This window comes from Macaca thibetana, chromosome 1, assembly GCF_024542745.1.
Source record: "Macaca thibetana thibetana isolate TM-01 chromosome 1, ASM2454274v1, whole genome shotgun sequence".
Taxonomy (NCBI): domain Eukaryota; kingdom Metazoa; phylum Chordata; class Mammalia; order Primates; family Cercopithecidae; genus Macaca; species Macaca thibetana.
The window spans coordinates 63,332,950-63,349,908 of record NC_065578.1 but is presented as its reverse complement, the minus strand read 5'-3'; the positions used below and the strand labels follow the sequence as shown (position 1 = coordinate 63,349,908).

Sequence of the window (16,959 nt, the reverse complement as noted above, 5' to 3'; positions counted from 1 at the left end):
GTTACCCTGGTACATGTAAATGAGAATAAACCATATGTAGTTTTTACTCGTACACGCCTTGTTTGGGAACTGTTCGGCAGGTGAGATATGGCATATCAGTTATTTGAAAGGAATACCAAAACCTGGTGTTGAGACTGTGCCCTGTGAGTTAGCTCTCAGAAGAGACTCGAGAGGGGTTAAATCTGGTTACAGAGTAGAATAAAAATAATAAGAATTTTAGGCTGGGTACAGTGGGTCATGCCTGTAATTCCAGCACTTTGGGAGGCCAAGGCAGGCAGATTGCTTGAGCCTAGGAATTGGAGACCAGCCTAGGCACCATGGAGAAACCCCGCCTCTACAAAAAATTTCAAAAATTAGCCAGGCATGGTGGTGAGTGTCTGTAGTCCTGGCTACTTGAGAGGCTGAGGCGGAAGGATTACCTGAGCCCAGAAGGTTGAGGCTGCAGTGAGCTGTGATTGCACCACTGCACTCCAGCCTGAGTGACAGAGTGAGACCGTCTCAAAAAACAAACAAACAAACAAACAAAAACCCAATTTTAATATTTATCAAATATTTTCTACTGGTGCAAAATCATATTAGCTATTATTACTATGGACCAGGTGCTTTTCATAAACTCATTTTATGTCATAGTCAACTCTATAAAGTAGATGACATCCTTATCCTCATTTTTATAGGTGAAGATGCTGGAAGACAGAGTGGTTAAGTAAGTTAGTTGCCCAAGGACATGCAGCTAGTAAGTCAAAAGCTGGGGTTCCATCGTAGGTCTTGCTTTTTGCCCACCATTCTAGCTACTACACTTCACTGCCAATAATTGGAGAATTTTGCCCCTATTTTCTCCTAGTATAGTTCCTCTTGTTTCATGGAGGTAGGAAGGGTGAGGGTGATCTGAAAGGAAGAGAATAACACTGAAGCTTTGCCAAATGTGATACTTTTGAAATCCTGCTTTTTTTTTTTTTTTTTTTTGAGACGGAGTCTTGCTCTGTCCCAAGGCTGGAGTGCAGTGGCACGATCTCAGCTCACTGCAACCTCTGCCTCCCAGGTTCAAGCAATTCACTTGCCTTTCTCCTGGCTCAGCCCCCTGAGTAGCTGGGACTCCAGGCACGCACCACCATGCCCAGTTAATTTTTGTATTTTTAGTAGAGATGGGGTTTCACCATGTTGGCCAGGATGGTCTCTATCTCTTGACCTCGTGATCCGCCTGCCACGGCCTCCCAAAGTGCTGGGATTACAGAAAATCCCTGCTTTATACACTGTTACAGGTAAATATGTATCCCAGGCATCACTGGAGGCCATTCTAGTCAGTGCTAGGTGCACCAGTAATGATTGTGTCTACATGCCTATAGATAGAAAGGAATCACTTGAGTAGAAGACTGTCTGCCACAGGGTACGGAGACAGAAACCTCTGAATAAAGCCTTTTTCATTATCTACGTGACCTTCAGTAGGCCCTTAACCACTCCAAGCAAACTCATCTGTAAAATGGGAGTAATACCTACTTCACAGAATTGCTGTAGGCAACAAATCTATTCTAGTACCAGTTACCACTCAATGTTTACCCTTTACCCTTAGACTAGAGGGGGATTCACAGATAAAAGTTTTGTGCTGGAAGTCTTGGGCTAAATAATCTTAAACAAGAAACAACCTCTCTGATCTCCATTTCCTCATTTATTCAATGGAATGAATAAGATTGGTAGTCAAGAATAACCGTATCTGCTCTACCAATCTTATTTGGTTCACGTGAGAATCAAATGAGATAATGTTCATGAAAGAACCTTGGATCATTGAAAATTGCCATAAATTGTTGGATGTTATGGCTATTATTAACATTATAAACCATTTTCAAATTTCTCAGTACCCTAAGGGAGTAAAGTCTCCGTTGTTATTCTTGGTTTCTCAGTGAAATCATTTTGAGGGTAATGATTGCAAAAGCAATGAGGCTAATTTAGTACTAATGCAATGCTAGTCATTTTTCCAGGCCAGATTTTTAGCAACAAGAGAAAGTAGGGCCTCACCTGTCTGGCAAATAAAGGAGTCTATTCTGTTTTCATGCCCTATCAGATTATTCACGGAAGGTCTTCTATTATAAATGGAAGGTCTTCTATTGTAAACGGGGACCTGGGACAAATCCCCCTGTAGGTCTGCAGGAGAACAAACTTCAAGAAGCTGAATCCTTTAAACAGTCAAGCTTGGCTCCTTCTGATTACACTGAGGATATGCTAACAAGCAGAGGGGCCAAATGTCTTTTTGCCAAGTGAAATAATTAAGGAGAACAATACATGGTCATGTTGGAAGCGACAGAAACACATTCGGGCCCATTGTAAGTCTTCCATACAAAGTACTTCCTTCCCTATGCAGCTCACTGCATTTGGCCAGAAGGTGATTCAGTCTCTGCTGGCTCTGAAAACCTTATATAAAAATATTCTGCAGAACAATGATCCTTCCAAATGAAAAATTAGAAAACTAATATCTGCCTAGGTCCTTTTTGATGTCCTAGCATTTGTATTCCTCATTTTAACCTGGCAGGCATGTTGGTGTTATCTTGATTTTACACATAGAGAAATTAAGACTGAGAAAGGAAAAATAACTTGTCAAAGCTACAAAGTAGCAGAGTCTGGGTTGGAATGCAAGCCTGTCTACCTTCAGTGCTTCTAGTAAATTATATTACTAATCAAAATTACCCTAAACCATTATACGTAATTGTTTTTCATTATTCTCCTTAAGAGTCCGAAGTTTTCTTTCAATGAAGACTAATATCTGGTGGGGATCATACTATTTTAAGAAAATCACTTTGGAACAATGGACATTATTCTTACTAGGTCATTTTAAAGGGTAACGGACACCCCCAATGCATTGCAGAGAAAATTGACTGAAAATTAGAATGCTGAAGATTTTTAATACTTCGGAATAACTGTGTAAAAATTAAATGCACATATTAGTTACATCAAGTTAAATACTTGAGATTTTTGAAACCAACGACTTAGGGCAGATCACATGATTAATTTCCTTTTAAAAATCAACAATTTGGTATCACAGTTCACATCTGACATTCCTATTTTATTTTTACAATGATATTCAATACTTTGATTAGTAATTAAATATAATGGAGAAAATACTCCTTTCTTATCCTGAAGCTTAAAGCAAAGTAATCATGATTTCTTATTAAAGAGGTACTTTTAATAAAGTGAAACATCATCTGGGATATTACTTTGAATTAAAACAAGAAAAGGCTCTGGTTTTAAACATGGCAAAACTGGGAAGAAATCTTACAGAACCTTAGAATTCAAGGGAAATTAAACAAGTTTAAAATACAACCTTGACTGAAAAAAATTTAAAAACATAGAAAACAAACAGGAATCACTACCGATTTATTATTTGAAAACTATAAAATAAGCAGGTTGGTAGCAGATAGGGGCCTGCACCGGTGATTTAGGCATATATGCCTGGAAGCCGAGAGAGAGAGGTAATTAGGCCTTCAGTTGGCAGGTTGGGCCCAGGCATTCACTCTCTTGACTTGATGATGGAAATACTAAGTAGATGATCTATTGCCTTATGTATTCTCAAATGAATTCTTAAAAAAAAAAATGCTGAATAGGCCATATACATTGATTAAAATTTTCCCCTGCAGAAAAGGTTTTAACTACAATAAGTTAGGGAGAGTAACTCATTTGTGAGCATTTGGGAAAAATCTTAGTAACTGGTATCCACACAAGTTCACTAAAATTTCTATAAACTCTCAGGGCCTCAGTTTCCTCCTCTATAAAAGAATTGGGGGGGGGCTAATCTTTTTTGATAATTAAAAAATGTTTAATTGTAAAAAAAAACCCATAAAATTTACCATCTTAACCATTTTTAATTTTACATTTCAGTAATGTTAAGTATATTCTTGTTGTGCAACCAATCTCCAGAACTTTTTCATGCTGCAAAACTAAAACTCTATGCTCATTGAATAACTCCCCATTTCCCCTCTTCCCCCAGCCCTGACAACCACCATGGTACTTTCTGTTTCTATGATTTTGACTATTTTAGGTACTGCATATAAGTGAATCACGCAGTATCTATCTTTCTGTAACTGGTGTATTTTACTTAGCCTAATGTCCTCTAGGTTCATGATGCTGTAACATGCGACAGGATTTCATTCTTTTTATGACTGAACAATATTCCATTGTATGCATATACCATGTTTTCTTTATCCATTCCTCCACTGATGGACATTGGGGTTGCTTCCGCCTTGTGGCTATCATGAATAATGCTGCAGTGAACATGGGTGAACAAATATTTTGAGACCCCGACTCCAATTCTTTTGGATTAAGTACTCAGAAATGGGATTGCTGGATCAGATGGTAATTCTATTTTTAATGTATTTAGGAACCTCCACACTGTTTTCCGTAGCAGCTGCACCATTTTACATTCCTACCAACCGATCACACCGGTTCCAATTTCTTCACACTTGCTATTTTTTTTAATAGTGGCATTTTATTGGGTGTGAAATGGTATCTCACTGGGGTTTTGATTTGCATTTCTCTAATTATTAGTGATATTGAACATCTTTTCAAACGCTTATTGGCCATTTGTATATCTTCTTTGGAGGAATGTCTATTCAAGTCCTTTGCCTACTTTTTAATCCGGCCAATCTTTAAGTGACAAAATTCTATAGGTTGTATAAAATTAAATCTTTTTCATTTTGATGAGATTATTAGTAATAGACCAAGCACATTTAAACTTTAGCAAAACATTTGATGAAATGACTTGAGTGACTCATGACATTCTTATGGACCAGATGAAGGGTTGAATAATAATATCATGAGATGGATTTGTAATTTATCATCTGCCTTTATTTAATAATGTTAATCAGTCAATCAACATCAAATTGTAAAGGGCTCTGCTTGAGGAATCCTGCCTGCTAAACATTATCGTTGATGATATGTTTATCAAACTTGAAATGGTTAGAATCTAGGAACGATACCTAATGGTTTAATTGTGGAATAAAATTTTAGAGGATCATACTCAACAGGCTAATATAATGAATCCAAACCAGAAGTGGAAATTTTAAAAATAAATATTATAAGTTGCTTTTAGGTTAAAGATCTTGTTTATAAAATCCATGATTAGACTAATCTACTAAACAATTGTTGATGTAACCAAACCCCCCAAACAAACAAAAGATTACTAATAAGTTTTACTGAAGATTTAAAGGCTCAGATGAACCCAGCAACAGCATGATACAATTGCTCAAAAAATTTCATATATGGCACTTATAAGCAACATAATAGTATTCATTGGCAATACTGGGTAATGATCAAGAACGTCGTGGTCCTCTTCTACCTGCTCTGGTTAAAAAGCACTGAAAGGTGTCTTCTCAGAGCCACATTTTTAAGAAGGGCTCTAAAGGAGCAGGAAACACCTAGAGGAGAAGAATGGGGAAGGAAATGTAGGAAGATCCATGTGATCTTTAGGCCAAAGAGAAAATCAAATGAAGGATGTTATATATGTCTTCAAATTTGTGTAAGAAATTATCCAGAAGTTAAAATTTGAATCTAGTCCATAGACTTGTTTTTTATTAGGTTTTTAAAAAAAATTGAATCAGTGGCCAACATCTTTAAAAAATCAGATTTTGTATACGAGTTTTGGTTTCTAACTTACAAAGGCAGAACTTTTGAGCAGTTGGAATCATTCCATAATCACTTTGGAGTGGAAGGATTTCTCTGTCTCTGGAGATGTCTGGCAATGTTCAAGTAGAGGCTAGATGATTTCTATGGTTGCTCCCAAGGTTTTCTGACTTTATAAATTGAGTTGAACTTATTTAGGCCCTTCCTGAACTTTTTTTTTTTTTTTTTTTTAGACAGAGTCTCGCTCTGTTGCCCAGGCTGGAGTGCAGTGGTGTGATCTCAGCTTGCTGAAACCTCCCCTCCTGGGTTCAAGCAATTCTTCTGCCTCAGCCTCCCGAGTAGCTGGGATTACAGGCACCCGCCACCAAGCCCAGCTAATTTTTTTTTTTTTTTTTTTTTTTTTTTTTGTATTTTTAGGAGAGACGGGGTTTCACCATGTTGGCCAGGCTGGTTTTGAACTCCTGACCTCAAATGATCTGCCCACCTCGGCCTCCCAAAGTGCTAGGATTACAGGCATGAGCCACCAAGCCCAAGCCCATTTCTTTCTTAAAACAATTCATTTAAAGCTGATTCTTATGAAGTGACTTAAAGTCAATGATGACATTTCCCCTGAGTATCCTCAGCCCATCAGATCCAGTCTCAGTCCTTTCTGACCAGCTCCTTGCTGAGGCCAACCTCTACTGATAGTATCAATGGATACCCTTGATCTGTGGCTTCTAGTTAGGTTGAATCTATGGGAGTCATTTGCAGGAGATGAAAGGCAGGAGAAGAGTATGTGTTGAAACCCTTGTTCCTCTGGCTTCCCCCTTGCTGGGTTGCTGAGTTTTGACTGTATCCCTCTACCAAAGACCACAGTGTGTGCTGGACAGCCCTCTCTTCAGCCTCAGCTATATTCTACAAGGTAAGGTAACTGATCTAGGATGGTAATACCTCCCATTCCTGTTAGCCCCAGGTCTCGCACCTTTCCTTGTTGGTTTCTCCTAATTCTGCCTTACTTCCTAAATAATTACATTATAACATTCCCCTTAGTTAGTCTGTTGGCTTGTGCCATATGTTTCCTGCCAGAAGCTTAACCAAAAAACACTTTGTTACAAAGCCAGTGGCAACAATCATTGTGGTGTTATATCAGATTTCTGTCACCAAAGGTTAAGATACCAACAAGCACTTCTTACTGGCATAGTGGTGAGCCCAAAGAGTTCAGAGGTTTCAGAAGCTTATTGCTAGAGCAGCTTACACACTGGGTAAATGACTCAATATATACTAGGAACAACAACAAAAAAACCTTTGAGAGAAAATTATTTTATGGTTAAAAATGTTCATGGAACATGACTTAGCTATAAGTTTTGGGTCACTATTGTTCTTTACTTTGTTGTTGAAAACGTATAGAGACTGGAAATGAAAGCACATCTTGAAAATCTCTGTAGTATAAAAATAACTCTTCCGGAAAGCTTCAAACTATATAAAACAGTGCTGTACTTCTTCCTCCTTTACCCCTCTCCACCATCCCACTCACTGTAATGTTCAATTTTATTTTGAAGAAATGGCTGAAAGACAAATTGCCTTACAACAGGTCTTCTATGAAATATGGGAGAAGGCTGCTGACAGAGCAAGTTAGAAACGGCAGCGTTCACAATCTGGAAAACATCTGCCTTGCCCCGAACTGTAAACCACCACGTTGCAGAATACGTTCTGTGACAAAGTGGAGCCCAGGGTGGGTGTTTGTAAGGTTATGGGACAAGTCAAGGCTATTCAGGCACAAAACTGGGCAATGCGCCCTTTGGCACATTGTTGCAAGCCAATGACTTAAAAGGAAATACAAAAGCAATAGGCCAGGTATGAAAACTCCAAATGGAGCCAAATGGTTCACCAGTTTTCTTATCATGGGTACTCTTTGGTGAAGCTGGTTTAGGAGTGAAAACAATACTGCTGCTTGGAAGTTCTATTTGGTAGAGGGAGAAACCTTTACTTAGAGGAGAAACAGACATGCTGCCATGGCTAGGGGAAGAAATGTGGCCTCAGGATTTGATTAAGGGTAAAATAAAGGGCCACGGTTTAAATATAAAAACACCAATACAATCGAGATTCTGCCTTCCCATGCAAATCGAGAAAGAAACAAATAGTGGATTAAATGAGAGACAGAGAGAGAGAGAGAGAGAGAGAGAGAGAGAGACATAAGTCTTGTGGTATTAATAAAATACAACCAAAGTAAAATGGACAGATTGTTGCAAAAGGAGTTCTCAGAGGTATTGAGAGTTTCCACAGTTGCGCCCCCAGAGCTGCACAGAAAAGCAATGATAAAGGGCTACAGTGAAATGGTGAACCTAGGCAGTGTGCCTAGATGCCAGTTAGAAAGAACTTAGGCAAAACGCTTCTTTTTCAATTTAGTTTACACCCAACCCAAGATATTTGACTTGGAAAGTGACCACAACACAAGGTAAAAGCATAGTGAATGAAGCTTTGCAGGCAGAGAAGAAGGCCAACTCTGAAGACTGGAGGAGACAAGGGGCTTCCAGAAAGAGAGGAGATGGTACTTAACGGGAGAAGGGTACACCCTGTGAGGTGTGGGTGGAGCTGCTGGGGAGCTAGTCTATATTAGGGCTGCATCTAAGAGGAGCACAGTAGGGTCTCTCAGAGTAGATGTCTTTGTGACTGGGGGCTCCATTCCTATATCCCTGGAGCTGCAAATAAGAAAATCAATGGACAGCATCCCAAAGACCCAGAGAGATCATAATGATCAAAGGGAAAGGGAAAATGAAGGAATGTGTGTTCCTCTGAAATAATCAGGACTCTATTGTTTAAACAGCTATGGCATGGTAGATGGATGAATGGATCTGAAGTTCTATGGAACCAGTTTGAATCTTGGCTTCAGTAAAACCAACATTGTCTGTTTTTCCTTTAGGAAAATGGAGATGATACCTTTATCTTGTGTTTACTGTGAGGATTAAACCAATTAATTCAACACATTTTATTGAGCACCAACTACGTCCTAGGCTAGATGCCGGCACAGATATCTTAGCATAGTATTCAACAAGCAGCAATCATCATTAAAATGGCATTTTAAAATGTCAATCATAAAAAGCAGACATAAAATTGGGAACTATATGACAATACTTAATGTGATTCACATGTTTTTTTTTTTTTCCACCTGATTCCCTCATTAGATTGTAGGCTACACAAGGGCATGGTCTGATTTAGCTTGTTCACAGGGTCTGAGACACAGTAGAAGCTCAACATATATTGGTTTCTGTGAGTGAATGAATAAATAATTAGTAATTCTAATTGTTAGATACCTGGGACATGAAAGAAAAGACATGGAGGATGAGAAGCCAGGTCTTGCCCAAACTATCTTTTTTCTTTTTTTTTTTTCACTTTCTCTAAGCACTGTCTGGGCATATGCATATAATCCTAGCCAAGCCAATTCCCAGAATTTACAACAGCCATATTTGGTTGTACTTAATTTTATATTCTGCTCTGGAGTGAAAGTTCACAGATAAAACAATCTGCAGCAGACTGTTCTCAAGCGCCTTTATTAGAGAAAGTACAACAAACGTTCACATTTTCTATTTAATTAGACCTATGCTTCTTTTAGCTTTACTTAGTTGAAACTAAAACAAAAGTTATCAGTAGGAAAATGAGAAACCCCATGGAGATTCTGAAATCTCCTTAACTTTGAGTTAGCTAAAGAATGCAGGAATTTTCCTATGAGACTCTGTCTCATTTGGGATAGAGGAGAAAAAGGGATCATTTCAAATCTGCCCCATTAGCTTACAACTCACTGTAAAATGAAGTTATTCTCAAGTTTTATCTCTTTGCACACACACACACACAGACACACACACACAACATACATGCATAAACTACAGTTTAAAAGGCTGGCTACAGATGTGAGTCCTGGGTCCACTTCTTATTAACCATGTGACCTCAGACACATGTTACTTAACCTCTCCAAGTCTCAGTTTTCTTTGTTGGGTATAATAAAACCCTACTCTTAGGGGGATAGAACTATTTAAACATGAGATAATGCCTAAAAGTATCAGCATAGTTTTCAGCTCATTGTAAGCACACAATAAATGGAAATTACTATTGAATATTATTATTCTATAGTTTACAATTGTACAGTGTAGAAAAGAGTTCCTCAACCCCAACATTCAACATTTTGGGCTAGATGATTCATTGTGTGGGCTGTTCTGGGTATTGTAGGGTGTTTAGCAACATCCCTGACCTCTACACAACAGATGCCAGTAGCATCCCCCAACCCCACCCACTTGTGATGGCCAAAATCTCTCCAGAAATTGCCAAATGTTCCCTGGAAGACAAAATTGCCTTTGGTTGAGGATCACTGGTGTCGAACAAGGAGCAGTGGTCCTAGAGGTAGGAGACCTGGTTTCCATGAATTCATTTGTGATCTTAGGTAAGTATTCTCACTTCTCTGGGCCTTGATTTTCTCATACGGTAAAACAGGGCTGGAAATTCCTACTTGATCTTTCATGGTTTTGTGACAATGAAATGAGAAAAACAAATCAAATGCTCCAAAGGAGTTATAAAAGTAGGATTCCATGATGACCAGTTTGTTAGAGGTGGGCTGCTGAGGGCGACTGGGAGAAGCCACGCAAACCCCTGAGCACAGCTGATGCTGACCTGCTGTCTTCTCAGGAATCCCACGTGGGAGCTACTGGCCCTCTAGCAGCTTATCGATCATATGTCAAGGCTTCCCTGTTCCTTTAATGGATGTATTTGTGGTTTGGCTTGAAGAATTCAAGAGGAACTGCTTTGTTTTAAAATAAAATGAAAACGTTCTTTAAAAAAAAAATTCTAAGTGGTGAAAAATGCCTTGTCTTCTCTACATTTAACTTTCATCTAAATTCCTCTCCCATGTGACTAGTATTAACCAGTCCTCAGAATTTTCACTGTGTCCTCTGCACATATATCCGGGAAAGAAATATTCCAAGGGTTTTCAACATCGCTATACTGATTAATACTCAGATACTAACACACTGAGTAATACTATGATAGATAGCTTCATCAGCGTGGGAAGCTTTTTGATGTCATATTATATAATGGAAATCAGCATGGTGGAATCCAGAGGTGGAACCTATTGTCATGCTTGTATTTATTTCAGAAAAATCTTTAAATGAGAGATAGCAGAGTGTCTGGTAAAAGAGCATGAGCTTTGAGTTTGGTCAGAGCTCTGTGTAGACAGTGGTTGGCTGTGTGATTTAGATAAGTCCTATAGCCCCTTTTGACCTCAGTGAAATATGTTAATCACACCTACCCCACAGCATGGGTGTGAGTTTTAAATGGAGATGAATATATAAAGCACCAGGCACCACGCAGGCACATAGTAGGTATCTTGTAGATGTAAGTGATCTCCCTCTTTCTACTCAGTCTCAAAGACCGTTCGAAGGTTTCTTTCATTCCTCCTAGCATGTGCTTGATCTGGATGCTGCAGGAAGGGCATTGAAATGAAAACGAGTACTTTTTGGGTATAATTTGTAGTCTTTGCTTAAACTAATTGTAATAGAGCTTGAGTCCTTGAATCAGAATATCAATGTCTTCCAGCTCCTGGGCAAACTACTTCCCTACCTCTGATGGGCATTAGTTGGAAATTAAGGGTCAGAAGTCACCCAAAGAAAAATAGTGTTTACCCAGAGTGGAATGAATAATGCTTTTCTTTTCTTTCTTTCTTTCTTTTTTTTTTCTCTTGAGACTGAGTCTCGCTCTATCGCCCAGGCTGGAGTGCAGTGGTGCGATCTCGGCTCACTGCAACCTCTGCCTCCCAAGTTCAAGCAATTCTCATGCCTCAGCCTCCTGAGTAGCTGGGATTACAGGCATGTGCCACCATGCCTGGCTAATTTTTGTATTTTTGGTACAGAGGGGGTTTTACCATGTTGGCCAGGCTGGTCTTGAACTCCTGACCTCAAGTGATCTGTCTGCCTTGGCCTCCCAAAGTGCTGAGATTACAGGCATGAGCCACCAAGCCCGGCCCATTTCTTTCTTAAAACAATTCATTTAAAGCTGGGCACGGTGGTGCATGTCTGTAGCACCAGCTACTCAGGAGGCTGAGGCAGAAAGATTTATTGGGCCCAGGAGTTAGAGACCAGCCTGGCCAACATAGCAATATCCCGTCTCAAAAAACAAAGAAACAAAACAAACCAATTCATTTGGTTTCCTTCGTACATCAACCGGTAACCTGAAGTAGCACAGTAGAGTAGCAAGAAGATGAGCTTGGAATCAGACAGACCTTCCATTTACTAGCTGGATGACCCTGGGGCTTTCTCAGCCTCAGCTTCTATGTCAGCAAAAATAGGGTTAATAATACCTGTCAGAGTATGAGGATGAGGATAAAGAAAGCATGTGAAAACCCTAGCACTGTGCCTGGTGCATGGAAGGTGCTTAGTAAGTACTGCTTTTATCCTGGACTCTCTTGCAGACTCTCATACCTTACCTGGTTTAGGAGAAGGAATGGGGTAACTAAGTAAATCTATGTCTTGTTTTTATTCCTTTCTCATCACTGTGAAAGTAACGTGGATAATGTCATAAATGATGTGTAAACCATTTAAAAATACAGAATAATTTTCCTTGAAATGATCAACAATGGCTCTGCAAGAGGTTACTTTGTAGTATGTATGAAGGTATATTAAAGCCCATATGAAGGTGTATGAAAGCCCAGCAACAAAAAGGGAATGTGGTGATCTTTCTAAAATTTGGTGTGTTCAACTATCCATAAAAGCATTTTGCAAGTAAAGTCACTATAATAACAAGTAACAGGTAGGAACAAAATTATAGAATAAGAGTTTCTCAAATTTTCATCATTAGGGTTCTTTTCAATATTTTTAATACTTTTTCTTATGGATTTCTTTAGTATTTTTTTAAGCCCTTCCTCTTCTTTGTTCTATAACATTTGTGCTAACTTCTATTGTATCATACATACTGCATTGGAAGTGACATACCTCAAAAGCATGAATCATTTTATTCCTCTTATAACCTCCCCACTCCATAGTGGGCTCTCAAACAATATTTGCGGAGCTGAGAGCAAGAATTTCTTTACATATGTTGACTATGTGATAATTCAAATAGATTTATCTTTATATATTGACTACATAATAATAGATAAGATGTATTGAACATTTTCTATGTTCAGATATCATAGAGTTTTTCAGTTAACAACTAATTTATTCTCACAATAAATCCTAAGTGTATATCATTATTTTCTCATTTTACTGATAAGAAAAATGAGATTAGGAGGGGCTAAGAGCACACAGCTATTTCATTGAAGACCTGGGATTAAAACCCAGGCACTTAAGCATGAGAACCCAAGTCCTTACCTATTACAATAAACTGCTTTTACTACAAACTATGTATTTGTTGTTTACCTGTTATTGTTGCCATTAAGCAGATTCATTTTGCTTTCTCTAGAGAGAGTATGCTTAGTGGAAAGAGCCAACAGGTTTGGGAATCAGGCTGACCTGAGTTAAAATCATGATTCAGTCACCGAAAGCTGAGTGTCTTTGAGCAAACCTCTTACTTCTTACTGAGTGTCAGTTTTCTTATCCATAAAATGGGGATGATAGAAGCTGGATATGAAGATTGAATGAGGTGACAGAGGAAAGGTGTCTCGCATAGGATCTGGCACAAGGTAGCCACTCAGTTAGGTCATTATTACATTCGGAACTGAGGCTACTGCCCCTTACCAGAGTCTAAAGCCAGCTTTTGTTGTCTTGCACTGACATTTCCTTCTCTCTTGTTAAATAGATATGCTCCTCTTTCCTTCAGGTGTCATGGCCTTACAAGCCATCTGTATGCCAACACTTCCTTTGTATCCATCTCATCCCAGACCCTGACTTGAACTTCAGTCTGTGATATCCAACTGCCTCCTCAGTATTTCTTTTTGGATTTCTAAAAGGCATCTCGAACTCAGCATGAACAAAAACTCCTGATTCCAGTTCCCACTAAATTTACTCCTCCTATACTTTTCTCCATCTCAGCAAAAGGCAATTCCATGGAGAAGCTCCATAGTCACTCTTGATTCCTTCCATCATTTATATCCCACATCTGATCCATCAGTGACTCCTCTTTTCTCCAATTTCAACACATATCCAGAATCTGCCCACATGTCCCTCCATCTTCCACTCCTCCTCCCGCCAAGTCCACTTTATCTCTCCCCTGCATTCCTGCAGTAGCTTCCCAACTGATCTCCTTGCCTTTGCTCTTGCATCCTTCCCACAGGCTAGTCTCAACCCAGCAGCCCAGGTGAGCCTTCAAACATGTAAGTCAGGTCATGTCACCCTTCCGCTCAAAACCCTCTCACGCTTTCCCAACTCATTCAGGGTCAAAGCTTAAGTCCTCCAATGGCCTATAGAGCCTTACATGATTGGGTCCTGTTACTTTCCTGACCTAATCTTCTGCTACTCTCCCTCTTGCTTGTTCTGCCTCCATGACTTCTTGCTCCTTTGTGGATGTGCTATGCCTACTTCCTCTTTAGGGTCCCTGGCGTCTCCCCATGCCCGGATGAGTAAGTACTTGGCACATAGTAGGTGCTCAACAAATATTCTAAATGAATGGCTTGAATAATCATCTGGTTAAACACTGAGCTCACTTTGTATTGTGTGTCCCATGACTATGGCTCTTGCTTGCCCACCCCTCTACCTGTCGCTTTTGCTTTTCTAGCAGTGACATCCTGACTTTCCCACTATGCCTGGGAAACTTGGCATTATCTACGATATCTACGAGAACTAGGATCAGGAAGATGAATCAGTTCCAAAGTAGTTCCTAACTCCAGGTTTCACCAACACTTTCATTTTTTTTTTTTTTTTTTTTTTGGTAGAGATGGAGTCTTGCTATGTCGCCTGGGCTGGTCTTGAACCCCAGGGCTCAAATGATCCTCCTGCCTCAGCCTTCCCAAAGTGTTGGGATTACAGGCATAAGCCACCATGCTTGGCCTATTTTCATTATTTTCTCCAAACATTTTCTAGAAAAAGGAACAGTTAACTGACTCAGGAATTCCATTTTCTTACTAGACACCTATATACTTCTTTTGCAGTATTAACAGATGTAACGAAGGACACAGTTTATTCACAGATTCTCAGGATGACCGAGTAATGGTTGTAGATTCATCCTGCCTTGTGGTGTTCTTAAGGCATACAGAAAACAATTTTCTTTCTGCTTCCAATATTCCTTTTTTGCTAAAAAGGTCTACTTGGACACAGACCATTCTGGGTAACATCTTTTTCTACAAAAACCAGTGTGATAAACTGTCTCAACTGTGCCTCTGGAGGGCTGGGTCCCTGTTACATCCCCTGGTGCAATGGCTGCAGGTATAAAGGCAATTGAGTTCTTGAGAACGTGTTTTGGTACCTTACAAGGTGTTTTATGTACAAACAGCAGGGTTTACCCTAAAAACAATTTGAGATCAAGCAAATACTATCCGTTTCCTTTGCCCCCCTTATAGGATTCTCCTAAATGAAGAGGGGTAGGATAGAGATCTTTAAAGGTGATTGAATACATTAGGGGCAATGACTTCTATTTACCACAAGCTGGGATGTCACACAGATCAGACTTAAAGTTTTCATCCAAGGTGAAGCACCAGGGAGCTTCCTTCTGATTCCCTGGGTTGCGGCAGTAGGAATGGCCTCCATTCAGCTCTGGGAAACGAAGTGCGGTGAAGGTGTGTGTGTGTGGATACTGGGAATTCCACGGCTGGCACTGGCGCCCTGATTTGGTCACGCTGACGGTTCCCCGGTAGTCCACACCTGTGCTGTTATAACACTTGTGATCTGAAAAACACACAAAAGCCCAAACAATTAGAAAGAAACACAGGAAATGCTAGAGCTCTCCTCTAGCCAGCAGTTTCTGGAGGGGAGGGCAGGTAATTAACCTGTGGCCACAGCTTCCCTGCTGGTCAGGGGCCATGCAGGGCAATCTCCCTGCTTTGCTGGGCTTGGACCCAGGGCCTGCCTTGCAGTTACATTCCTGGGAGGATTTAAAGCTTTTGCTTCAGTAATAAAATCAGTATTCTAAAAGTATTTTTAACATTGAACACAGAAGAAATCGGAACTGGGGTAGGACCTAGGGGCACAGAAGTAATTTCCTAGTGAATGGTTCAAGGAAGGTTCAAGCCAAACTTTTCCTTCCATTCTGATTGGCAGCTTTAGACATGAATCATGTAATAAGGAATCTAGTTGGTATTGTAATTCACAGAACATGCTTATTAGAGGCTGTGCATTCTGGGTTTCTAACAAAAGTTAGGGCTATCTCTGTGCTGATGGGGTCAGCACCCTTGAGAAGCAGATCCCATTAAGTAGCCCTCCCAGGTGGCCACAGGGACTTAAAGCACTGCAGAATCTGTACAGTTGAACTGAATTGGAGTTTGGAGAAGTAATGACAATGACAATAATGATGCTACTGAGCCCTTACCATGTGTTAAGCATTTTAGATGCATTCATTTACTTAACTCATAAAATAGCATTAATGACCAAATGGAAACTAAAAAATTGCCACTGAGATTAATTCTAGATGAAAGGGAAATGTACACTGAAATAGTCTTTTGCTTGGTGGTGTTGAGTGGGTAGGGGATGGAGGCAAACCATCTATATCTTTAAAATAGTGGTATGATATGGTTTGGGTCGGTGTCCCCACCAAATCTCCCTAATCCCCAGTGTTGGAGGTGGGGCCTGGTGGGAGGTGATTGGATCATGGGAGCAGGTTTCTTGTGAATGGTTTAACACCAACCCCCCTTGGTACTGTCCTTGGGATAGTGAGTAAGTTCTCACTCTCATGGCCGTTTAAAAGCATGTGGCACCTCCCTACTCACTCTCTCTTTCTCCTGCTCCTGCCATGTAAGAAGCTTGCTCTCCCTTCACCTTCTGCCATGATTAGAAGCTTCCTGAGGACTCCTCAGAAGCAGAAGTTGCTATACTCCCTGTACAGCCTGCAGAACCACACGTGAATCAATTAAACTTCCTTTCTTTATAAATTACCCAGTTTCAGGTATTTCTTTATAGCAATGCAAGAATGTGCTGATACTTGCTATAATACACTTACCATGACGTGTACCATTAGTGCATTTATTTAGTACATTCACAATATTGTACAACCATCACCACTATAGGTTCTAGAATACTTATAGTACTCTAAAAGGAAACCCCATATCTATTAAACAGTCACTCTCCACTACCCCTAGCCTGGCCCCTGGTAACCACTAATCTGAATTCCGTCTATATGGATTTATCGATTCTGGAAATTTCATGTAAATGGATCATACAATGGTGTCTGGCTTCTTTTACTTAGTATAATGTTTTCCAGATTCACCCAGGTTTGTAGCATGTATCTGTATTTCATTTCTTTTTGTGGATAAAT

General features: G+C 39.8%; 1 protein-coding gene across 3 annotated transcripts in view; it reads right to left on the bottom strand.

Moving 5' to 3' along the window:
* Positions 1-16,959, bottom strand: part of ROR1 (receptor tyrosine kinase like orphan receptor 1) — a 410,977-nt gene that overhangs the window by 23,196 nt on the left and 370,822 nt on the right. For all 3 annotated transcript variants that reach the window (XM_050756448.1, XM_050756588.1, XM_050756527.1), the window contains one exon: positions 15,132-15,377. In XM_050756448.1, coding sequence (XP_050612405.1) covers positions 15,132-15,377 — 246 coding nt within the window. The remainder of the gene's footprint in view (positions 1-15,131; positions 15,378-16,959) is intronic.